The following is a 26,196-nucleotide window of genomic DNA, read 5'->3' on the forward strand; positions in this document are numbered from 1 at the left end:
AGTCCTCTGCAGAGGTAAGTGTTCCAGTACTGACAACTGAGAAAAGCAGGTATTGAGAACTTTCAATTTTTACAAGTTTCAATCCGATTTCCAAAAACACAAATACTGTACTTTGGGGCAGAGTCTGAAAGCAGCAGTTGGTGTTCAAAGTAACACCAAAGAGACAACCCAATTAATTCTTAAGAATCTCCAGTTCGTAGGGAAACTGTCCACAGCTGACTGAGCACAAGGGTTCTTTGCAAGGATGCCGTGAAATTGCTCAACAGCAGGTTTAGAATTGCAAGTGACTGGTTGTGACCGAAGTTGTGATGCTAGAGAGTACTGTTACACTATCATTTAGTAGCTGGGTCACACTGATTTGTGAGAAGCTCACACAAGCAGCTTTACTGTCAAAACCCATTAAAATGCCTCTGACTTTGCATTTGACCTGCAAGCAGATATGTATATAAATCCTTCCCATTCAACAATTCTCCTTAAATAGGAGGGATGGTGGTGAACTCTTGTGAATTAGCAAACATGATTTAATGACTCTACATAATATATGAACACTTACTTAGGCCAATCACATAAGCAAAGGCATTGCCCACCACATTTCATGAATAGCGGTTACCATTTCTCTACCTTTCACATAAACTGACATTTGATCATGTGTGGAGAGGGGCTGTAACTTTTTTTTAATACTGTCAGTGGATGAAATTGGTTGAACTCTGTAGGTGTTGATGAAGAATGGAATTTACAACATACATGATTTCACATGTTCAACATTCTTTTAAAAATCATTGTTGAAAATCAAATTTCAACATTCGGTAATTTCATGGACACTTGTGTCTTCTCAATAAGACAGTCTACGTACTATATACTACTAAATAACACAATCTTATCAATTTGCTCAATTTATTTTAACAAAATTGATTTAGAAATGTCACTGAATTAAACAAAACATCTGAACATGTAAACATCTGACATGTTCCTGTAACAGGAGTTAATACCTGTGGACATTAGTATTCGTTTATTAGGAACACTATCAATTAATAAGGCTTGTCTTCAATACAACTAAATCCAGTTTGTTGCTTTAATTGTTCTTGCATTGCAAGTTAAATTTTTACCAAATTTTCTGATTTAGACAATGAAACATTATGGGGGAGTCAGTAAGTACCATCGGTTACAGCTGTTACAATTTCTCTGCCACATGAAAAACCTAAGCCAATCACATCAAATAATCATTGCTTTTCTTTAATAGATGCTCACCAAGTTATGTTAATTATGGTCCTTTAAAACACACACAAACATTTTGTAAAGGCTATATACAGTGTACATGGCTGAGCATGCACTATTCATAGATAGATACCTGCCTGCTGGATGTGATGTAATTACACAGTGCCTGAAATGATGCAGCTCAACTCCCGTTTTAATCAATAATTCCAAGAGGAAAGTTGGTTTTACAATTGCTATATTTGCATGATTTTTTAAAAAATACAAAACACACTAATCCCATTTAAGAACTCTAGATGCAGATTCTACATAGGTTAAGGCAGTAAAAAAGCACTTCCTGATACAGGTGGTCTCAAGATCAATTAAAGCTGTCTGAAGTCATTATTTCCCTCTTTCATTCTCAACCACATCTCTGAATAGTTTATGGAAGTTTTCTTTAAAATTACATTTAATAAAAATAAAAATGGGACATGGAAGAGACATGAAATACAACTTCAAAATTAATGTGAATAAAATTTTAAGGGCAACAACTAACCTATTACCTTAAAAAGGAATAAAACACGACTGATTTGGAGCATACAGCCCCTTCTTAAAAATATATTATTTGAGTAATTCAAGTAGAAGACTAATCAGAAGCAACTTCATGAACCATGCTCAAGTTTTGACCAATTTTCTCAGTTTCTTAATTCATAACAGTTTCTGCAAGTTTTGCATTCTTAACCACATTTCTTATGCTACAGAAATGACTTTACTGAATGGTTCTAGTCATAATTTTCCCACTTATTTTGAAATATTTCCTTTAAGTCAGGGGGACTATTCAAGAGCAAGCATTTATGACTCCAGGCTCTCTGTACTTATAATTAACTTTATAATTAGCACATTCCATTAAGTATTAGAAAGATATGGCAGATTTAACCAGTTCTTTGATTTAGGCATTAAGAAATTCAGAATGGACACTACTCAGAGTGACACTGTTTTACAGATGATTTAGGAAATTTTAAGACCAATCCTTTTTCTCCAATGGACGTAAAATAGAGATAATCTGTTGTAAACAGGGCACTGTTGTAAAGACAAGTTGTTTTTTTTATAATTACTTTCCCCATATGTTGAAATAGACTCTTCAATGTGTCTTCCAGTATTGTCATATTTCCTGTTAAATTATGCCACCAACTTATTTTCCTTCTGTTCCTGTTCTTAAAGATGGTTGTGTTCAAAGCAGTTTGTTTTTAAAAAAATCTGTTGAAATTTATATAAAATTCTGTACAGGTTCACAAATTATTGCATAAACAGCATAATCTTCACGACAAGTGTTTCTGCAACACACGTCCATCTCAGAAAATTCACGTTTCCCTTCTGGCCTTTTTCTTCTTTTTAATTTGTTTGGGAGACTCCCAGCTCTCTTCAGACTTGGCTACAAGTTTAAGAATAAAGAATATTTACTGTCAATTATATTTATGTACAGTTCATTCATACATTTTTTTGAATAATATTTATTACGTTCCCATGCCTCTAATTGTATATTATAACAAAAATCTTGCTTTAATCATAACTGTTTTAACCTCTTCATCATACATTTCATTCTACATCATACATTTCATTCTACTGAGTTACTCAGGTAAGGAAATGCAAAAATTAGAAATTCCACTAAGGCAACATCTCTATCTCTACATCTAGGTCAGGCATAGGCAAACTCGGCCCTCCGGATGTTTTGGAACTATGACTCCCATCACCCCTGACCACTGGTCCTGTTAGCTAAGGATGATGGGAGTTGTAGTCCTAAAACATCTGGAGGGCTGAGTTTGCCTATGCCTGATCTAGGTAATGTCACGGCTTGAGAACTGTCTTGGTATGGCTTTTGATGTGGTGACATTCAGTATGGTATGATTTTCCTACATAAACACAGGAAATTATCTTATGCTGGGTCAAGCCATTAGTTCATTTAGCCCAGTTCTGTCTACGCTGACTGTAGGGTTTCAGATGGGAAGTCAATTTCCATTCACAAATGTGGTTCGTTATAGGCAAAGTGTCACATGCCAATTTCATTTTGTGACATACTGGTGCAGGAAAATAATCAAGAAACGAAGACCCTCAATTTCCCAGCCTCCTGACAGCTCAAACACATAAATCTGTAAATAACACGTTTTCATAGTGCATACAAATCCCATTGGTTTCAAAAACGGGACTGATGGATGCTGAATGTTCAGAATCATGCCTATGAGGGATAAGCATAATCTGCAAAAAGATCTGCTTGGTTGTTTTGATACAACCACCATTTGGTTGAATGAAAATAGAGTACTTCCCACTGAGTCTAGCAGGCACCTGGAGGAAGAAATTACTTACTCTGTGGCGGAGGCACACTGTTTTGCTTAACATTAGAAATAGGAACTTCTGTCTCCGGTAGCATCTGTGGCACTTGGGAAGTTATCTTGTCAGATTCACTCTCTGATACAGTTACAGATGGCTCAGTAGAAACAGCAAATGAGGGCATCTCCTCAGGCTAAAATAAAAACTGCAGATTAGAATACAGACTTTTTGGCAACATTTAATTATGACTGTTTATAACAGAGGATGTCGAGACATTTGAGTGCATTTTTAACGTTTCATTTGGGCTAAGTGACAAAACAGGAGAATGAGAAGCTATCATTTCCAGACACAATAGTGTAAAACTAACAAATTACAACTGACCTATAACTAGTGTAAATTTCCTTGGATAATGGCTAGAAAACTATTTAAATAGCTGGGTCTTGTTAAATAATAAAAAAATTGTCACTGAAGATGCCTGACACTGAGATTCAGCTCTGGGATTTCTGCAGAACTAGTAACATAAGCAAGGATATTCTTTCGGGAAGAATGGCAAAGTAAGAAATGTAAGAACATAAGACCAGCCCTCTGGGTTGGACCAAAGGCCCATCTAGTCCAAAGATTATGGGCGGAATTTTATGCTGCACTGTGACGTACAATCCATCTGCGCAAACATTGCAACTTGCCAGATGGTCTGATTCCCAGTCTCCTTTCCCCACAAAGTCTTTTGGGGATTCTCCTTACCCTCTTGGGAGTCTATTTTGGTGGCTGGGGGGGGGGGGGAGGAAGGAAAGCCCCACTGCACAAGCAAAAGTCCTTGTTCAGGGTTTCCACTGACAGGGCTTGTTAGGTGAATCCCAAACCCCTTTCCCACAGAGGCCAAACAGATGTCTCTGCATATGTATACTTCTTCCTGCTGTATACATGATAATAATAAATAATAATAATAAATTTTATTTATATCCCGCCCTCCCCAGCCGAAGCCGGGCTCAGGGCGGCTAACAACACTAAAATAGTGCAACATTATAAAAACATTATAAAAATTAATTAAAATCAAAATTGATGGCAACCATAAACTAAAGTTCCGTAAATATTGCCAAAGGAGGGAGTCAGGCTGCGCCCTGACCAAAGGCCTGGTGGAACAGCTCTGTCTTGCAGGCCCTGCAGAAATATGTCAAGTCCTGCAGGGCCCTTGTCTCTTGTGACAGAGCGTTCCACCAGATTGGAGCCGCAGCCGAAAAAGCCCTGGCTCTAGTTGAGGCCAGCCTAACCTCTCTGTGGCCTGGGACCTTCAAGATGTTTTTATTTGAAGACCGTAAGTTCCTCTGTGGGGCATACCAGGAGAGGCGGTCCCATAGGTACGAGGGTCCTAGGCCGTATAGGGCTTTGAAGGTTAAAACCAGCACCTTAAACCTGATCCTGTACTCCACCGGGAGCCAGTGCAGCTGGTATAGCACCGGATGAATGTGATCTTGCAGCGAAGACCCCGTAAGGAGTCTCGCCGCGGTATTCTGCACCCACTGGAGTTTCTGGGTCAGTCTCAAGGGCAGCCCCACGTAGAGCGAGTTACAATAATCCAGTCTGGAGGTGACCGTCGCGTGGATCACAGTGGCTAGGTCAGGGCGAGAGAGGTAAGGAACCAACTGCTTAGCTTGGCGGAGATGAAAAAATGCCGCCTTTGTTATAGCTGCAATCTGCGCCTCCATGGAGAGGGAGGTATCGAAGATTACACCCAAACTCTTAACGGACGGTGCTGGCACTAATTGCACCCCCGCAAGAGATGGGAGTTGCCCCCTCAATCCCACATCGTCCCGTCCCAGCCAGAGGACCTCTGTCTTCGAAGGATTTAACTTCAACCGGCTCCCACGTAACCATCCAGCCACAGCTTCCAAACATCTGGTCAGTGTGTCTGGGGCCGAGTCAGGATGGCCATCCATCAACAGATAGAGTTGGGTGTCATCAGCATACTGATGGCAGCCCAGACCAAAACTCCGGACAAGCTGGGCGAGGGGGCGCATAAAGATGTTAAAAAGCATCGGGGAGAGTATCACACCCTGGGGCACTCCACACACCAAGGAGTGGCGCGATGACAATTCCCCCCCAAGCGCCACCCTCTGTCCCCGACCAGAGAGAAACGAGCGCAGCCATTGAAGGACTGTGCCCTGGATCCCCACGTCGGCAAGGCGGTGGTCCAGGAGTTCGTGATCGACCATGTCGAAGGCTGCTGACAGGTCTAAAAGAATCAGCAGCCCCGACCTGCCTCGATCCAGCTGCCTGCGGAGATCATCTGTTAGGGCGACCAGAGCCGTCTCGGTCCCATGACCAGCGCGGAAGCCGGACTGGAATGGATCCAGAGCTGATGTTTCATCCAGAAACCTACCAAGCTGTTCAGCAACCGCTCTATCACCTTACCCAGGAATGGAAGATTCAAAACCGGGGGGTAATTGGATAGATCTAAGGGATCTAATGATGTTTTCTTTAAGAGCGGGCGCACCACTGCCTCCTTCAGTTCCCCTGGGAATGTCCCGGTGCCAAGGGACAAATTGATGATATCCCCCAGGGGGCCCCACACCTCGTCTGGACACGCTCTAATCAGCCAAGACGGGCATGGGTTGAGAGGACAAGTGGTGGGCTTTCCAGCTCGGAGGAGTCTGTCCACATCGGCTGGGGATATCCGGTCAAAGTGGTCCAATACTGGACCCGAGGACAGTCGAGGGGTCTCCAGTTCCTTTATTGTATCCAAATTGGCAGGGAGGTCATGGCGGAGCAACAGGACCTTCTCCGCAAAAAAGCTTGCAAATGCCTCACAGCTGTGTGTCAAATTGTTATTTAAATTTGGCTGTCCTTCGAGGGACGTTAAAGACCGAATTATACTAAATAATTGCGCCGGGCGAGAGCTACCGGATGCAATGGAGGCTGAGAAGTAGGACTTCTTAGCGGCCTTCACTGCCATCTCGTAGGTTTTCATAAAAACCCTATAAGATGTTCTTGAAGCTCCGTCACGGGCACCCCGCCATACTCGCTCTAGCCGTCTGAGGTCCCGCTTCATTTTCCGGAGCTCCTCGGTAAACCAGGGAGCCCGGTTTCTGCGGGGTCGCAGAGGGCGCTTAGGTGCGATCTCATTGATGGCTGCCAGGAGCTGGGCATTCCAGCCCTCAACAAGCTCAGTCAATGAGTCGCCAGGGGGAGAAAGGTCCCGCAAGGCTTGACGGAATCTATCAGGGTCCATTAGCCTCTGCGGGCGAGCCCAAATCGGCTCGCCACCTAAGCAGGGTGGGGGTGGAATGTCAATCCTGGCTTTCAGAGTGTAGTGATCAGACCATGGCACCTTCATCGAAGGAAACATGATCACACCTATACCGACACCAAAGATCAAATCCAGCGTGTGGCCTGCTTGATGTGTGGGGCCCGAAACAAACTGGGAGAGCCCTAGTGTCGCCATGGAAGACACCAGGTCCAGAGCTTGTGAGGAGGGAGTGGCATCAGCATGGATGTTGAAGTCCCCCAATACCAATAGGTTAGGGAACTCTAAGGCCCAGCCGGCCACCGCCTCCAGCAGGCCTGACAGGGTGGCTGCTGGTGTGCTAGGTGGCCGGTACAACAGCCAGACAGCCAAGCTCACCTCGGAGCCCCACACTAGGCCAACACATTCAATGCCGGGGATCGATGGCGATGGTAGAGCCCGCAAAGAACAATCTTCCCGGATTAATAATGCCTCCCCCCCCCCCGGCCCACAGTCTGCGACTGGTGGAGGACAGAGAAACCCGGGGGCGCCATCTCTCGTAAGGTAACAGTTTCCCCTTTGCGCACCCAGGTCTCCATCACACAAGCCAGATCGCCCCCCTTCAAGGTGAAATCTCGCAGGGTGGCGGTTTTGTTGCCTATAGACCTGGCATTGCACAACACCAGTGACGGAGGTGAGTAATCCTTGCTCACCGTACCCTCGTCTCTCGGGATGGGGTACAGATTGGAAGGGGTATGATCTGTGTTCATGGCATGCTGTGGTCTAGACTGATCTATAAGGAGCTCATGTGTAGAAGGGCCCTGAGAAATGGAACAATACTTTTTTGTTTATAAAGTTAAATTATACCTCAGCCTTTAGACCCTCAAAAATATGGGTGCTTTTTTGTTGATTCTAAGTATAGAAAGTATGCCTGATGAGCACCTAGATCTATTTATCTATACCTCAGCTTGTTCACTGGTGCTGATGGTCTTTAAAGAGAAAGCTATCTCCTCTTGTTGAACTTTTGAGGTATCTTCTGGAAATTCTTCTCCAGCATGTCTTTCCAGGTCATCAGCATCCTACCCAGAAAAAAGAAACACAAAGGATACTGAGGAACTTGAACCACTCTTTCTAATTGTGTAAAATCAATTCTGCTGCAAGATCAAATCAGTGTAATGAACAAGAATTTAAATACCTAATTTTGTAATCTAAAATCAGTTGCAATTAAACTTTCTCCTCTCTGCTTAAAAGATTGATAAAGCGTTTCATGATAGAATAGGAAAATATTTCAATTTCATTACATTCTAGCAGTTCTTTTCTATTGGTCAGAACCACCACCAGGTAAAAAACCACCACCAGAGTATAAATATATCTATAATAATAGCAATAATAATATTCTGCCTCACTTGTACAGGAGAGCTAGCCTCTTCTCCCTGCTTCTTCTTTTTCTTTTTCTTCTTCTTTGATTTACCACTTGCAGTACTTTGCAGAGTTGGTTCTGCCTTTTCTTTCTCATCATCTGAAGCCTAATATAAAAACAAAAAAGAACAGAAAATGTTTCATTAGAATAAGCTGCCTCTTTACAATAAATGAAATTAAACTATGTCTGTTTTCCAACCCATTTCAGTTATGTTTTTAACACAGAGAATCAGGATGCATATTAAATGCACAGAAAAATGGCAAGAAAGCAGCAGTTGTCTATGGTATTAGTCCACCTTTTCTAAAAAATTTCTAAAAATTAAGAAGCATTTTTAGGATCAGACTAATTCCATGTGCTTTCCAACAGATCTCATACCAATACCTTTTGTGCCTCAGATAGCGCTTCCTCAAGCTGTGGAATGCAATGAGTCTTTTCTTCTTCTACCCAGTTTCCCCATTCCTCTGCAGGGGCATTCCAGTCAGAACTGGGATCAGCAGAAGATAGGCCATCTGTGAATAATGAAGGAACAAGTTTCAAGTAGTATAGTAAAAGTCATGTGACTCAAATCACACACTAATTACCGTATTTTTCACTCTATAAGACGCAGACCATAAGATGCACCTAGTTTTTGGAGGAGGAAAAGAATAAAAAAATATATTCTGAATCCCAGAAGCCAGAACAGCAAGAGGGATCACTGTCCAGCGAAAGCAGCAAACCCTCTTGCTGTTCTGGCTTCTGGGATAGCGGCACAGCCTGCATTCGCTCCATAAGATGCACACACATTTCCCCTTACTTTTTAGGAGGGAAAAAGTGAGTCTTATAGAACAAAAAATATGGTATGTCAATTTTTAGAGTGCATAACTTTGCTTTATTCATCAAGTATTATTGGTCAAATATCAGTCAAGTATTTTCTTAAAAAATATTTGCTATATTACTACAGAAAACATAAAGGTAAAGGTAAAGGTACCCCTGCCCGTACGGGCCAGTCGTGACCAACTCTAGGGTTGCGTGCTCATCTCGCTCAAGAGGCCGGGAGCCGGTGCCGTCCGAAGACACTTCCGGGTCACGTGGCCAGCATGACAAAGCTGCAACTGGTGAGCCAGCACCAGTGCCGCACACGGAAACGCCGTTTACCTTCCCACTATAAAGCGGTACCTATTTATCTACTTGCACTTAGGGGTGCTTTCGAACTGCTAGGTGGGCAGGAGCTGGGACCGAACGACGGGAGCTCACCCCGCCGCGGGGATTTGAACCGCCAACCTTACGATCAGCAAGTCCTAGGCACTGAGGTTTTACCCACAGCGCCACCCGCGTCCCTTTTAAAGAAAACATACTTTAGCATAACTATTAAATTTGATACTTTGAAAAATATCAGTTAGTTGCTGTGAAACAATGAAGTTACCTTTAAAATTACTACAATTACCATTTTTAAACACACATAAATCAAAGTAGCAGCAATTATTAAAAAGCAAAAGCCAGTTTTTTAAAGGCAGTTTTGCTAACCAGGACTATTCTTCCAGCACCAATAGCATCATCTGCCTGGTTCCTGTAGAATGCAAGATGGGTAATTCCAGACAGTGACCTTGTCACTGGTCAACTGACTGTGTTTCTGTTCCCAGTGGGAGACATTTGCAGTTACAGTGGTACCTTGGGTTAAGAACTTAATTCGTTCCGGAGGTCCGTTCTTAACCTGAAACTGTTCTTAACCTGAGGTACCACTTTAGCTAATGGAGCCTCCTCCTGCGGCCACCGCATGATTTCTGTTCTCACCCTGAAGCAAAGTTCTTAACCCAAGGTACTATTTCTGGGTTATTGGAGTATGTAACCTGAAGCGTCTGTAACCCGAAGCGTCTGTAACCCAAGGTACCACTGTACAGCAAGTAGCCAGTAGGAGTTTCGCTCCACTAAGATAGCCTCTGACCCCTACAGAGCTAGGGACTATCAGCCCTCCCTCCAGATACAGTCATACCTTGTTTTGCAACCGGGATCAATTCCAGAGCCCTGGCAGCTAGCCAAAACGGATACAGGGCAAAGCGCCGTGTCTGAGCACGCACACAGAGCGGTTTGTGCTTCTGCGCATGCGGCAAACCTGGAAGTAACCCGTTCTGGTACTTCCGGTTTTGCTGTGGACGTTCGCTGGAATGGACGCCAGACAATTGTCTGAAGAATCAGTTGTCTCGTCCAATAGGCCAAGGTACTTCTTTCTATATACACCTCTACCAATAAAATGAAGACACATGGAGGAAGATGGCCATTTCTAAGCAAGGGAACACCAATGGAAACTAGCTTTGTCTATCAATCATGCTTTGTCAGGGCACAAAAATCTACACTATTTAGAAGCAAAATTGCAATCTGATCTGAAAGATGCTCTATTTAAAGTAGAAGTCAGTTTGCTTGCACAAATGTCTCAAAAGATCTCTACCACTGAGATAACATAGTTAAACGAACCCCATGGAAGGAGCCATGCAGATGTTAGCAGAGATAATGAATAGTTTGCAGGACTAATTTATTGTAGTGGAAGCTTTCATGAGTGAGAGCCTCTTGCAGTTTAGCCTTTTGGCCCTTGTTTTATTTTTAAAAAGCATTTCCCCCCCTCTTGGGTGTACTTCAACTTACCCACTAAGTAGGCACCTCCATGCATTGAATAAAATCGGACTCTGCTCCCCAAAATACATGTCACAATAGATTTCTTAGGTTTTGGTATAGCAAAACCACACTTCATTGTTAAAAGCATGTGGATAAACACCTGGTCCCATTTGTAGAAGACAAATGGATGATTAGGAATATGAATGTAAATCTTTCTAGTGTAAGTCGTACAAGGTTTTTAAAGAAGAACTTACTTAACCCAGACCATTCATCATCAATATGCGCCTGATTACGATTTAAATCCCATTGGAAGTCTGTAGTAGGAGGTTGAGGAACAGATTCACTGCTGGCTCCTGAAAAGAAGACAACACACAAACATAGAATAAGCTTTGTGAACTGATAGGCATGTTACTACATACTAAGATATTTCAAATGGAAAAGGGCCTAGTATTTTGAGAATTCTACATGCAATGGAATAGCTTGCTTCTTTGCTGTCCCTGATATTACCGATTAAACCCAAAGAGAAACATACGATCAAACATCCTACCCTATTCTGAAAATACAGAGAATGAAGTATTTTAGTAGCGTCTGCTAAGCCAATAATGATTGTTGACATTTCTGAAAACCAGCCTATTAACTACCATATACATTTTATACATATGTTTTTCCAAACTTATATGCAACAACTCTTTCAATTAACATAGATGACCAGAGGTTTTCAGAAGAGTATAACTTAAGCATGTAGTTAATCTATAGAGCAATTTTAAAATATTACCAGAAACTGGAGGATTTAGCCCCAATGAAGTGAATGAAGTAGAACTCTGTTCAGGAGGATTAATCCTTCCATCCACTCCAGACCAGGCTGTTGAAAAAATACAAAATAACCTATTTTTGCTACTGAAAATTAGGCACACATTCTTAAGACAAGCCTCTTACAAGGCTAGCTTTTTCCAATGATTTTAGGGAACAAAATATTCCAGATTCATTGTACAAATACAACAGCTTGTAACATTGTAGCCAATGTTACATGACTCCACCATGTTTCATTTCATTGTAACAAGTAAAATAAGCTAATGGCCTGGAATTTCACAAGTGTCATAGTTATACCGGTAATTCACCTTATTCAAAGACTGCAAGATCATTCTTCTCCTAAGCCTTATGCCTTTATAACCCCCAAAACAATGAATTAGGGATCTACTAGATCAATCAGCTACCTGGTGCTGTACTTCAAACAAGTATTACTGTAAGCTGTGGATAATTACATCTTAAAATTTTATCTTCAACAGGTAATAGCAAAACATGATGATTCTTTCAGATATGCTCTTAATTTTATTAGTAACAATTTGGATTGAATTTTAACTCTTGCTTTTGAGTTTTCAGATTAAAGTTTGGGAATAGAGAAATACACTCTGGAACTGGAAACAGAAATCCTTCAAACTTTAAATTAAAAAGTATTTTCAACCCTGTCTACATATTTTTACACTTCTGCCCTTTCCCCAGAAGCTGAATGAAGCTGATTATTTATACAACTGATTATTTATACAGATTGTTTCTTAAAAGTCCAAGCTGACTGAGAGATGGATGAGTAGGGTTCCAATGATACCCTGCATGGATATCTGCTGCTAAGAAGTTAAAATGCTATCCATGTGGCACTAATCTCCACATGGACCACAAGTAGCTCTCTGTACCTTAACCACAGCATATAAAAGGAAAGGCTAAAGCTTCCTAATCAATTACTCAAAGAATTTTGCTACAATGAGAGCTGAAAGAAGAATGTTGGGCAGCACGTTAAAGATACATAATGCCATTTCTTAAAGACAGTTTTTGTTCTTAGAGAAACAAGCACTTACCAATACCAGGGAACAAAGTGCGCTCACCCCAGGTTCTGCCCACCAGGGAAACTCCCCAGTCCTTCCCATTTCCATGATCTCCAGCATCTTTTCCCCACGCTGATGTCTCATTCTTCCTTTTGCTACCAGAAGATGATACTGAACTCCACTTTTCCTCACTTGCACCAATCTGAGGAGAAAGCTTTACAGGCTTTTCGTTCCAGTTGCCTCCATTTACTGTGGGGCCTTCACTCAGTCCTGAAGGAGCTTTTTAACACAAACATATACTTAATTGTAACATGTGTTTTAGTTGATACCATGAATGTACCTGATTAAAAAAAAGTAAAAGTCATATTCTGCCAAGGGAAGCTCATAAAAATACCAAGATTACATTAACATTTCCATTGAACTTTTTGCTGTTGTTACTCTGCTCTTATTTCTAATCCAGCCCTTTTCTTTTTCTTCACTTCTTGCTCAGGAAAAGCTGGCTAATTTAACTGAATACCACTCATGTGTTTCTCTGTTCATAGTTGCAGTCACTATCAGTTTTTTGCCATAACTATCCAGAGGGCAGTAACTATATAAAAATGGGTGAAATTTAGCCTTCACTAGATCTACAAAAAAACCACTTCTCCCTATCTGTACTAATTGTGAACACTTGACAATGTGTCTCACAAAACTCAGTTGTATTTAATTCTGAGCAAATGGATGTAAGATCAGGCTGAAAGCCTCACAATTAACACAATCACAACAACACCAACATATTCCTATTATTACCAGATGTGAATTCTCCTCATCTATGTTAAGAGAAATTAATGGCTTTTACTAATAATGCAGGTTAGTAAAAAGTAACTGACAGCAGAATTATAAAAAAGGAAGAAGCTGAAACTATGCAATTTAAGTTAGGAAAAAAATTAGTAATTATGCAATACATTACACCCCACATAACTATGCAAAAGCTCCATGTGAACCAGTGCACAAAATTCTAGGCAGTACCACAACTCCAATTAGGTTATTATATGCAGTAAACAGTCCTTACCTTGCTGGAGTGTAATTTCTCCTTTTCCAGATTTAGGATTACTAACTTGAGCATTCAGAACAGGATCACCTGATTAAGAAAAGCTACATTAGTGACTAAATATCCTACTATAATCCTTTTATTTATGCCGATGGATAGGCAATCCTAGGCTCCATGTTTTTTAGTTAACACCTTTTAAAAGCGTTAATTAAATCAACAGAGCAGAGTTTCAATTATTAGTGTGTAATCTGTATTCTTCTCTTGTTCTTTAAGTGTTGCTGCCCTGCCCCCTAAGACGAGAAATGAAAAACAAAACTAGAGCAAGAGTCACATATCTACCTTTGCTTTTTCTGGTACCAACTGAAAGGGATGTTGCAGATGTTAGCTGTTCAGTGGAGATTGTAACTGAATTTTCCATAGCTGGTAGATTTGATTCTGGCCCAGAATCGGTCAGTACCTTGTCACGTTTACGCTGCTGCCGTTTCTCTCTGTTACTGATTTTTGTTTCCCAAGCGCCTGAAAGAGGTATAAAAAGCCATTAGTTAAAACAGAGGAAGTAACCTATCTCAGTGGTTTTCAAACTGTATTTCAGTGAATGTTGGGTGTTCCTCAAAAGCTTGTCAGATGTTGCTCAGTGAGGGAGACACCAAATGGCGGACAAACTGATTTGAAAGACCACTTAACCATAATTTCTATTGCCTACCACAGGTCCCTGTTTGCTAAATACATATTGAGAGATTCCCTCAATATCCAGCTTCACTTCCATATACAGTTATATAGCTTGATGCTCTCTCAAACTGTTCTTTTCCCACTTTCAAAAGTCATCATTGCAGGTGCAAACTCTAGCTGTCCTGAAATCTTGTGGGCATTTTTTTTTAATAGCTATGGAGGAAAATCATTCTAATAGTTACACCCAAGTTGCTTTTATTGAATTTCCTCCAACTCAAGTGCAGTGATCACACCCAAACCCCAAAACACATTCTGAAATGTTTGCTCCTTCCCAACACTGAAAATACAATGCCAGTTCAAGTCTGATACCTCAGATTATTTGATAAAACCTGTAATTTAGGCAGCAATCATAACACAATTATATTCTACAATCACATGAACTGGCAGCTTGCTGCTCCATATGGATAAATTGACCCACAAAGGCAAACCTATTAACAGATTAAAAACAGGTTTCATTTTAAAGTCCGTAATAGAATGAACCACAAATTTCTTAAAATGTTTTTATTAATAGCACTATTATTAAATTTTTAACTTGCCCTTCCTCCCAAAGGAGCACACACACTTTTTTAAAAAAAACAACATACATGCTTTTCAGTACCTTCATCAACTTCCTTTCCATCAACACGTGACTGGTCCTGAACTGTTTTAGCATCTCCCTTTGGTTTCTTCTTATTCTTCTTTGACTAAAATAAAAAGTAAGTATTTTCTATCAATATTAATTTAAGCTATCAAAATTCCTGAAGTTGCACAGTCATGTTACATTTAGTAGTAATCTTTTTAAAACGCACTGCTTCACACTGCAGTACAGGCATTTCATAAGGAATCTAAAAATGCCCCAAAGCAAAAGTATAGGTTTTAAAAACTTGAGCTTCACAAAAGCCAATATTGATTAAAATGTATTACTTAAACAGAGATGTATTTTATAAAACATCGTACAAATTATGGCTACTATCCTAAACCCATTTACCTGGATTGTCCCACTTTTCTAGTAGCCCCATTGAACTTGGTGCATCTCTATTCTAATTAGACAAATTTATGGTTGTGCTGAAAGAGTCTATTGTTAACAATAAGCATGCCAATGATTATGGTTGACAGTATTGTCAAATACTGAGGTTGCACATGGGAGCTATTTTTTAAAAAATGCATGCCCGTATAAAAACAATGTAGTCACAATGTAGACTTTATGTCAAACACAAGAAATTAAGATATGAACCAGAGGTTGAGAAATGGGCTGCTTCTCTTTTTAATCTAGTAATAATTCCTATACTTTGGTAGAGTTGGGAGGGCAGGTATTTCTTCTGATGCTACACTGAGTTGCTTTATAAGCTTTCCTGAAATTGGTATGAGGTCAAGGAAGTATGCACCCTTCTCCAAGCATGGAAGTCAGGACTTGCTTCTAGTCAGACTAGATCTCAGAGGCACAAAGCTCGAAGTGATTGTAAAGATTGGATGGTGCAACAAGACTATTTGCTGGTGGCAAATACAGATTTTTGGCTGGTTACCAAGACAAGTCAAAATAGTAGAGCCTTTGCCTGAAATTTGCTTTAGACACTATCAACTTATATATATTATCTACAGTTTTCCATCACTTACAAATAACCAACCTTTTCAGCTTTCTTTTCTGCCTCTGACTGCTGTTTAAGGTTGTCTCTTCGAACTGTCTGTATTACTTCCTCTTCAGACACTTCATGAGCAGGTTGACCATTAAGCTAGAAATCAGAAAATTGTCACATTAATTTTAGACAGAGTTCACATACCTACACATTGTATTTCACTGTTTTTCAGTCTAAATGTTTAATTCTACCGAAGTCTGCCAATGTGACATACTTACCTACCCACTACTTGTTTGCTCACTTCTAGTTTAGAACAGAATCTTAAAACTTTCACTTAACAACTATTCACTACAATTTAATATGACCAAGAAAGTGGTTTAATAGGAATTGCTGACTGGGTCACGGTTACATAATAGAGTCACAACAAAGGGTTGTATCTGAAGTAGTGCTGAGTAACGCAACTGGTTAATGCAACGATTTCTGCTTTTGAAACAGGAATCCCCCTCTCCTGCCCCTGCAATCTGTTCTAGGGGCTCCCCAGCACAGATCTGGGGAGGGCACTGGGCATGAATGGAGGAGAAGAGAGGGAAAATCCATTGTGCAAGTGTAAATCCTTGTCCTGATGAGATGAGTTTGTTGAATACTGCCCAAGGTTTTGTTAAAATTCCACCAAATGCACTGTTATGAATGGAAAGCAAAGACAGAAAAGGGAGCTAGTAGTATTTCCCCAGTATTACTGAAAATATGGGCTCAATTTACAAACAAACTGTGTTCATTGGTATCTCCAAACACTTCAGTGCTATTCCACCCACAGCTTAATAAAAATGAAAGCATAAGCCAATTTACAAATTGGCAGAGAAAAGGCTTTGAGAAATTCAAAGATTGGATTGTTCATAATCAAGTAAAATCTCAGGATGAGATGCAAGAATGCATAAAAAATACAGAACTTGCTCTAATTGAATATTTCCAAATTAGAAATTTTCTAATAAATTGGCTATGACAATGAGAGACATCTGAACAATTTACTGAATTATTAAACATATGGGGTAAAACTGCCTGGTGGACTATGTTTCAAAATGGATACAGGTGATAGGAATAATGATAGGGATCTTTATTCCAAGTGAAAACTGGAAGTATATCGGGGGGGGGATACAATCATACTGCTTTGTTAACTTTAATATATAATGCAGAAAAACTCTGGATATTATGGTATTTAACCCATTTAATACCAGTAATTATAGTTGTTGGAATTGTGGTTCAACTAGAGTCAATTTTATACACTGTTGGTGGAAGAACCTGGAAGCTAAGAATATTGGCAAGAAATAATACCCGATGTAAGTTCTACTTTGAAATATATGCTTTGGAAGGACCCCCAAATAATTTTGCTTACATATTTGGAAAGTACGCACGGAGGGGGGGGGAATTTGTCATGTCATACAATAGTGGCAGCACAGATTCTATATGCTGAGTATGGTGGAAGGAGAAATTCCTAGTTTGAAGGAATGGTATATCAAATTATGGGGAATAGCTGTTCAAGTAAAATTACTTGTCTATTTGGGTTCACCAAGGGAAAAAGGTAATCAGATATGAATAGGATTAGGTACAATTCATAGAATTTTGGAATAGTAAGCAGCTATTGGGTTAATTATAACCCTTTCTCAATTTTATGAAATTTGAGATAGATGTCAAATTTAACAAAGAAGGGGTTTTTTTTTAATTCTACTCTCATTTGAATCTTGCTTATTTCTACCTTTCCCCCTTAATCTTATTATAATTAAGAGCTAAATTGTCTTCTCAGTATTCTTACCAATGGGGCATATAAATGTATATATTACTATTTAAGATGATTTATTTATTAAGAATACAGATATCTGATTTTAAAATAAAATGAGTATTAGTAATAAGTCTCACTTACCCACAAAAGCGGAAAAAGTTAAATGAGTGGCACTGCTTAATTTCCAAGCCTCAAATAATATTGATGTTTCTTTCAATTGCATGTAGTCCAAGGCCACAAAAGCAAATCCTATCCTAAATATTATGCAGTTAAAGAACAGTGATATTACAGTACCAAAGCTAAGGAGGTCTGTCTGGTCAAGGAGTTGGGAGGGAAGACTCACTGGAAACCTAGAGGTATACTGCCTTCAATTACATGAACCAAAGGCAGAATAGAAGCGAAATAAGAATGTTGAGTTAAGAATCTGAGGCATCATCTCATCTACAACTAAAATTAGTCTCTGCAATAACAATGGGTATGATCCAGTGAATCTCACTGATTTCAATGGAAAAAGATCCAGGTGGTGCTTAAGCCTTTCACTGAAGCCTTTTGAGAAACTTGACCTCTGCACTCCCTTCACACTGACAACCCCCAAAACGCTTCATGTGCCCTGCTTCTTTGGCAACTCCACTTTTATGGATCATAATTAAGCTGGCTTAAATGGAGGCCAAAGAAAAGAGGCTGTGGGCCAAATGGGACTGTATGTGTACCATGGGCCAATTCTGACCCACAGACCAGTAGTTCCCCATCCTGCTTTAGAAACCCAAATAAACTGCTCAAAAAATTGAAAGTTGAAAGAATTTGAAATAGCACCTACTCTTCTGCCTCAGAGCAGAGAGCCCTAGGATTAAGAGAAAGGGAAGACATTATAATGGCTTAGTTCAGATGAAGGAAAATCGTTATCAAAAAGGTAGAGTGCACTCAAGTTCATTTCCTATTATCCAAACCATGGTTTGGAGGTTCAGAATGTGACATTTGAATCAGGCCTATGTGTTTCGCCTTCAATTCCCTGTGTGAAGAATTAGTGTATTTTCCAGGCAGACATCACTACAGGATTACTGCAAAACTTCCGATATTTTGAGACACATCCCCTCAAATTAATGCCTACTTTCTGTATCTGACACACACAGAGTCACAATTCACAACAAAACAAAGATGAAGCTCACTAGTAAGATATCTCCAGTTAGAGTATTTTGGAGCAACATTTTACAAATTTACAAAAAAAAAGAACAACTTTCAAATAAACACTTTAATAGCTAATGTGCATTATTTGACATGCCCTGGAGCCACTTGGATGGCATAGTTTTTATTCATCAAATATTACGACTTTAAGAGTAAAAGTTGGATAAGGTTATATTTAAAATCCAGAGCACTAAAGTGACTTTCATTTTTACAGGAAAAAAGTTCTAGTGTTTCCTACAAAAAACCTTGAAAATATTTGAGACATGCCTAAAACTTTATTATAAATGCTTTATTTTCAAACATAGGAACCCGAAGTTAGTAGTGTCATGAAACCAATTTCTAAATATAACTACAGTAGTTTGAGTTCGTGTCAAATTCTCATTTTACAACATGAGCGGCTGGAAAAGGCTGCAGTTGCAGAATACTCCCTTCTACAATTACATCCAATCCTTGATTGAAATGGGGTAAAGAATCTAACCTTTATACATATTATGATATACTCCCAACAGCCTTGACACGATTTCTCAGGCAAAACACATAGTTTAGTTCAAGTTTAGCAGATTTTCTGCTTCTCTGTCCAGAAGCTGGTAATAGCAACTGAAATAAATAACCCTATGGAAAGTGATGAAATCCCTCAACTGGGATAGTCAAAAATACCAAAAAAGAACATGGCTCAACAACCAGGCTTTGAAAACTTGATCTTCTCTCTTGCACATACAGTGGTGCCTCGCAAGACAAAATTAATCCGTTCCGCGAGTCTCTTCATCTTGCGGTTTTTTCGTCTTGCGAAGCACGGCTATTAGCAGCTTAGCGGCTTTAAGAAAAAGGAAACAAACTCGCAAGACGTTTCGTCTTGCGAAGCAAGCCCATAGGGAAATCTGTCTTGCGGAACAACTCAAAAAACGGAAAACTCTTTCGTCTAGCGAGTTTTTCGTCTTGCGAGGCATTCGTCTTGCGGGGCACCACTGTAGTACTACAGCAGTAGGGAGAGGAGAAACATCAAGCGATCTGACTATGGCAGCCCAATTCTTGCCAACACCACAGCATAAAGCAATCACATTATACACTATGGGATTACATCTCCTGTCATAGTCACATGCCTGTCCTGCAGCAAACGATGCTAAAATCTGAGGCATAATCATAGAATTGTACAGTTAGAACTTGGAACTTGGAAAGGGTCCCAAGGGTAATCTAGTCCAACCCCCTGCAATGCACGGGGCGGGGGGGCACAAGGCTGTGCTGCTGATACAAAAGTGGCCATGGAATGGGAAAGAAGTTAGGGGAGCTCGAATGCAGGAGAGGGCCTGACTGTTACAAAGTCATCCCTTACTTGAGATCTGATGGCTAAAGAGCTACAGGATTTAGCACAAGGGGAATCTCTGGTAGCTGGAAACTAGTTTCAATGACAGCTGTTTAGCCTGTCACTTTAATGATTCTTGTATCATTTTAATGGTGTTTTATGTTTTATTGTTATATCCCTGAGTGGTTTATAAGAAATACTTCAAACTTTCCCTTTCAAAATCTTCTCCACCATGGATGCTAATCAACAAAAGCCTATGACTTTGCCACACACATTGCTTTTTAGTTGTTGGGGAATAGGAGATATGGATCTTCTCCTCAACCCTAAAATAATCTGGCTTCAGCTGGCCTCAGGGAACTTGACAGGCTTTGAGGCAACGGCTCCTCCACAGTCTACTAATCAAGTACACTTTATGGTTAGGACAGGACAGGGACAAAAAGGCATGTTGGGATGCTACTAAGAAGGGTCAGCCTGTCAAGCAAAATAGCAGGGGTGTTGGCCCATGCAGAAGCCTAAGTATTGGTTCTTGCATTACACGTGTTGATTGACTGAGGTGTGCTTGGATGTCTAAAGCTCCTCCCCTTGCTTTAGTGTGGGATAATAACCTGGATTCTAAACCTGGAATCCTGCCTCCTGTTGTTCCATGCAGCTAGGATTCCTTCAGCAGCTCTTATGTTATTGGCATCTATAACTGGGTGTTGAGGCTGGTGCAAGAGAGAGACAAATACTCCAAGGTATGTCTGATTCCTTTTTGCTGCTGTGGCGTTTTGCAGTGTGTGTGCAAGTCCTAGGAGCTCCTTCTTTTGGCCATGTCATGAGAATGATGTGGCTCTCTGATATTATATGGTTGTTTTATTGGATTATTAATATTAATTTGTTTGTTTGTTGTGAACCTTGGTTACGGGTTAACTACTAAATGAAATTACCAAAACAGATGCACTGGTTTTTTTTGGCCAGATATTCAAAAGGTAAATGAGAGCAAAAGGTAATGTTGTTAGCCGCCCTGAGCCCGGCTTCGGCTGGGGAGGGCGGGATATAAATAAAATTTATTATTATTATTATTATTATTATTATTATTATCATCATCTACCCGCTGGTGGGATTCAATTCCCATCTCATGCTTCTCAACCTCATGGGCTATGCACTGAGCAACTAGAGGTTTCTGCTGTCAATATGTCCAAGGAAATAACTGAGGGAGAGCAGGGAAAGCACACCTCTAAAATAGTTGCAAAAGCTTTTTTTCTTCTCTCAGTAAAAAGTACACAGCTACAGCAGCAAACCAGCCATTCTTTAACTCTTCATTGAAAAAGGGTGTTTTTATAAAACTAGGAAAACGACTTTCCCTTCCTAGAGTTTGAAAAAGAATAAAAGGCAGGGACAGCTACAGCAGGAGAAGCCTTTTCTCCTATAACTTTTCCCTCGAGAAGGACTGTAAAAGCAAGAATGAAGAAAGAATTTTTCCCTTGCTTGGATACCTGCTGCTGCTTCATTCCTTCCAGTCTGGGGTCTGCTGAATTCTCGAGTAGCTCTCTTTCAACAGCACACAACACTCTAGCTTGAAATAAGTGACAGTCAGGAGCCAGCACCACACAGGCATTGAGGGAAATTGAAACTTCACAGCAAAGATATGACTGGTGGTGGGCTTCAGTGAGGAATGCTCTCTTACATGCAAATGACTGTGCCCAGAAGAGTCCTAATTGGTAAAGTATTGCAAATTACAATCAAAGCTGTCTGAATGGAAGATTGTTTAGTCTGGATGCCCCACCACATTATTTTCAATGGGAAATCCTAAATGAGCAAAGGACTTGCCTGAATTAACATTAGACTGTGTACATGTGCATGCAGACTGACCAGCAGTATCAGAGGCTGATGATGGATTCCAGAGAACTGAGTGATCACATTGTCATAGTGACCGATAATTATATGTGTGGGCAGAACCGAGAGCAGGTTCTGGGTTTCTTGAGGGTGAGCACACCCATCTGACAAAGTTTAAAAACTATCCCAATCTACCTGCATAGGAATTATGGGCAGAACTTGATAAAATAAAATACTATTTGCCACAAAGCTCTAACCATCTTTCGAAATTATCATTTCAAAACTGGCCCTACTACATTTTAGCCTTCGTGAGATTGCAGTCCCTTGAAAACCTGCTCGAGGGTGGGGCAGTATAAGTGGCGAAGGAGTGATTGGCAAAAACTGGAATCCAGTTCCTTCTGCTCCATGAGTGGAAGGAGCTTTTCTGTTCACAGAGGTCTAGTTACGATCAAACCCACGGGAAAGATAATAAGATGGTCCAATATATTCTGGACAGTTTATGGCTCTGAAGGCACAAAACAGTTTAAAGACAGCACTGCATAAGGCATATTGCAGTGTGTGGAGTTACCAGTCACAAGCTAGGTCTCCAGAAGGGGAAAAAGCTGAAAAGGATGGACCCTGTCAGATTTCACCTGAGCACCAAGATGAAGATGGAATCAGGAACACCCTAAAGATGCTAAAGTGCGGTTCCAACAAACAGTTCTCAAGAACACGGAATTCACCTGTTTTTACGCTAATTGCTCCTCAAACCATCAGCCCCACAAATTTTGCTGGACTGGCTTCCCCCCTCATTAGCAATTCAATGCATTGCTTTAAAAAATCCATCACTACCACACTTTAAAAGCGGGGAGAAATTTGGGTGCCATATTTGAACACTCTGCTTATCTTGCCCTGTTTATTAGCTCTGTCAACAGCAACAAGTTTAACATGAACACCATTTTAGCTCATTGAAAACTGTCAATATCATCTTAAAATACTGCCAATGTATCACAAACAGAGGCTTCAGTTGATTTCAAGTTTACACAGTATTACTATTTATCTTGCCTAAAATTGTACCACTCTCAACAACTAAAAATGAGATGTGACACAATCTAGGATATAGGATGCTGTTGAACAGAAACCCTCAGATTTATAGGAGCTAGTATCAAACTTTTAGACAAGCATTTTGCACATGTCTGAAAACAACCTAAAATGCTTAGATGTCACTTCTTTCTAGAAAGCACCAAGGGCAGGAAATTTCCAGGCCAGTTCACTTCCACGTTAATTTGCTTTTTAATATTCAGTCTCCAAATCTAGAATAATCTTCCTTGTCCGTCTACTCCCAGACCACTCAGAAAGAGGGAGAATAGCCACTTTTTAACTACTTTGACCATGAGAGCTGTGTGAATAAGAGTGACTATACAACCCATTCTACCAGGTTGATCAAGGCTGAGTCCAATGTATACCTAGGATTAGAACATATTATTATTAACAGACTTATCTACACCAAATGAGATAAAGTTAGAAAGTTTTATGCTTAAGTCCTAAAGGTCAACTATTCAACACACTGTGTGTAGGGGAAGTCACGTGGATCCTCAAATGAGAAAATCACCCATACTGCAGTACGTATATGTTCACTGGTAAGAAGAGAGCTGGTGCAAACTGTCTTGCCATCAGCTAGAACCTGTAAATTGACTGTTCGTGCTCACAGGTGCTTGTAGACGTTACATCCTTGATAAGAAAAACCTCAAGGCGCAAAATTCATGTAAAACTGCAGCTGCAGTTCTCTGCTTCAGACAGTACTTGGAAAAACAGGAAAAAAGAAATGGGGGGAGGGGAAATGAGGAGAAAAAAGAACATATTTAGAAATGCAACATCAGGTGCAGCATTGGCCACTAGCGCTTTCAATTAAACACATACACGAACACCGTTGTGATATGCTGAATGTGTGAAGCAGAACCAGAAGCGCTACAGTTTTTTTATGGTGTTGGGTCAAGACATTGAAACTCCCTCTATTCCACCAATAGCCACTCATGCAAATGTTCTCTTTTCCCACCGTGTTTCCACTCACCCTGCCCGTTTTCTCCAGCGGCCTCTTTTTATTTCTCTTCTTCTGCTCGTCTCCCTTCAGCAGGAGCATCGTCCCAGGGACCCCCTTGTGAGGAGGGCCTCCTCCTGCTGCTGCTGCTGTCAGGCCCCGCGTCGCCGCCACTTCTTCCTCGTCCTCTTCGTCGTCGTCCTCGGCGGTTCTCCTGAGGCGGTTCTTCCTGCGAGCATCCCCCGCCCGGGCGCAGGCCGCGGCCCACAGGAGCGCCAGCAGGAGCAGCAGCGCCAGGACGGACGTGGAGAGCAGCACCAGCCAGGTGGGCAGGCGCTGCGGCTCCAGGCCCGGCGGCAGCTCCAGGCCCAGCTCGGTGCGGAGCAGGCCCACGCCGGCCGACAGCGCATCCCGAAGCCGGGCCGACACCTCCTCGGCCTGCTGGGCCACAGCCTCTTGCCAGCTCGGCGAAGCCATGGCTGGAGCAGCGGGGACCGCGACAAGAGCAGAAACTCGCCTCACGCCGAGCGCATCGCTCACCCTCCGAGAAGCCGAAAGCCCTTCGGGTCTCCCGTCGCCGAGCCGGAGGAGCGAGAGAGGCGGCGGTTGCGCCGCTGACTGACTTGATTCGGCCCAAGAGCGCAACGTCACCCCTCCGCCGCCGAACGTCGGCGGCCGCAGCGTTCGGGCGGGCGAGCGCGCACGGGGCGGCGGTGACGGAAAGGGGTCACGTGGAGCTCAAGGAGCCGTTGGCTGGGAAGCGCCGCTTGCGCCTGCGCGCTCGCGACTCAGCGTCTACGTGCGCTCGGCGCCCCGCCCACTCGACTGGCGACGGGTCCTTCTTTCTCCCATCTGCCCATCCCTTACTGTTGTTACGTAGTCGGCGCAAGTGGGCGGTTCCTAAAGTGGGCGTCACTCCTGGCGCGGGATTGGGCAGTGAGAGGGACTTGTAAGCAAGTAATCTCGACGTGGCAGTGATTTCCTCGCCGAGGGAGGGGCGGGGAGGGGGAGGAGCCGCCGGTGCCGCCCTCGACCTGCCCCGTCAGAGCTTTGAGGCGAGGGGAGGGGGAGAGCGTGGAGGCTTCTTTTTTTGAAGCAATTTAATTAATAATAATAATAATAATAATAATAGATGGAATGGAGTATCCTGGGAAAGGGTATGGCTGGCAGCCATGCAGGCAGAAGTAAGACCCAGTGAATTTAATAGGATTTACTTCTGAGTAGCCAGGATTAGGATTGGCTGCAGGGCTGCCATCTCATACGCCTGAGAATACGCCCCACTGAACATCTCTTGCTTGCATTACAGGCATGCTCCAGCCTTTTGCGAGCTCTACTTTGCAAGAAGGTTGGTTGTAATGGGGTTTTTTTGTTTTTGTTTTTTAGTTACAATAATTTTTAAGTATAGGCAGACAGGTACCCCTCTTAATTACCCCTCTGTGCATCAGTAAACGAGGGGAATTAAGACTAAGAGAGCTGAGTGGGGGGTGCTCTTGTAATCTCACTGTATACAAGTTGTACAAGTGACAATAAAGTATTTCAGTCAATTCAATTCATGTATTGCGGCGTATTGCAAGGGCTACAAAATACAGTGGTACCTCGGGTTAAGAACTTAATTTGTTCCGAGGTCTGTTCTTAACCTGAAACTGTACTTATCCTGAAGCACCACTTTAGCTAATGGGGCCTCCTGCTGCTGCCGCACCGCCGGAGCACGATTTCTGTTCTCATCCTGAAGCAAAGTTCTTAACACGCGGTACTATTTCTGGTCCAACGGAGTCTGTAACCTGAAGCTTCTGTAACCCGAGGTACCACTGTAAGTGGGTTTATGTAAGTCAGACCTAAATATTTAGGCTATTCATGTCCAGGTTGGAGCACAGCTGGGCCACCAGCTGAAGCTTATGGAAGGCACTCTGTGCCACTGAGGCTACCTGAGCCTTAAATTACAGCAGTGAGTTTCTTGAGGAGTACTGTAGTTTTACCGCTGCTTCCTTCCACCCCCTCTGGAAAGGAGGCATTAATCCTCTCCATGGCCCAGCCAGCTGTCCCCTCCCTGCTAGTTTTTATCAGCCAAGAGGGGCAAGGTTCCAAAGTGCAAGTGGTCACCCTGACCAAGCCAAGCACCTTGTCTACATCTTGAAGCCTTGCTAACTGAAACTCATCCAGCATAACAGGATTATGCAGTTATTTGGACACCTATCAATATTCATCTGCTGTAACAGTGGAGTCAAGGTCCTGGCGGA

General features: G+C 41.7%; 1 protein-coding gene and 1 long non-coding RNA gene across 3 annotated transcripts in view; one reads left to right on the plus strand and one right to left on the minus strand.

The window, feature by feature from the left end:
- Positions 1-877: 877 nt before the first annotated feature.
- Positions 878-24,655, minus strand: MTDH (metadherin). Of its 2 annotated transcripts, none has more exons than XM_081013865.1 (13): positions 23,993-24,655; positions 15,923-16,027; positions 14,917-15,001; positions 13,929-14,105; positions 13,611-13,679; positions 12,620-12,838; positions 11,518-11,604; positions 10,997-11,095; positions 8,538-8,665; positions 8,143-8,262; positions 7,699-7,815; positions 3,553-3,709; positions 878-2,623 (listed from the first exon to the last, which is right to left on the minus strand). In XM_081013865.1, the coding sequence occupies exons 1-13, from the start codon at positions 24,434-24,436 to the stop codon at positions 2,553-2,555; spliced, it is 1,878 nt and encodes a 625-aa protein (XP_080869991.1). In that variant the 5' UTR covers positions 24,437-24,655; the 3' UTR covers positions 878-2,552. The 2 variants fall into 2 exon arrangements, with proteins under 2 accessions (XP_080869991.1, XP_080869992.1); XM_081013866.1 differs by having other exon boundaries at positions 12,593-12,838; positions 23,993-24,652.
- LOC308481510 overlaps positions 9,098-26,196 on the plus strand; it is a 351,692-nt gene continuing 334,593 nt past the window's right edge. The window contains exon 1 of the long non-coding RNA XR_013988725.1: positions 9,098-9,141. This is a non-coding gene — a long non-coding RNA (uncharacterized lncRNA). The remainder of the gene's footprint in view (positions 9,142-26,196) is intronic.

Source organism: Podarcis pityusensis, assembly GCF_964106645.2.
Source record: "Podarcis pityusensis genome assembly, chromosome: 7".
Lineage (NCBI taxonomy): Eukaryota > Metazoa > Chordata > Lepidosauria > Squamata > Lacertidae > Podarcis > Podarcis pityusensis.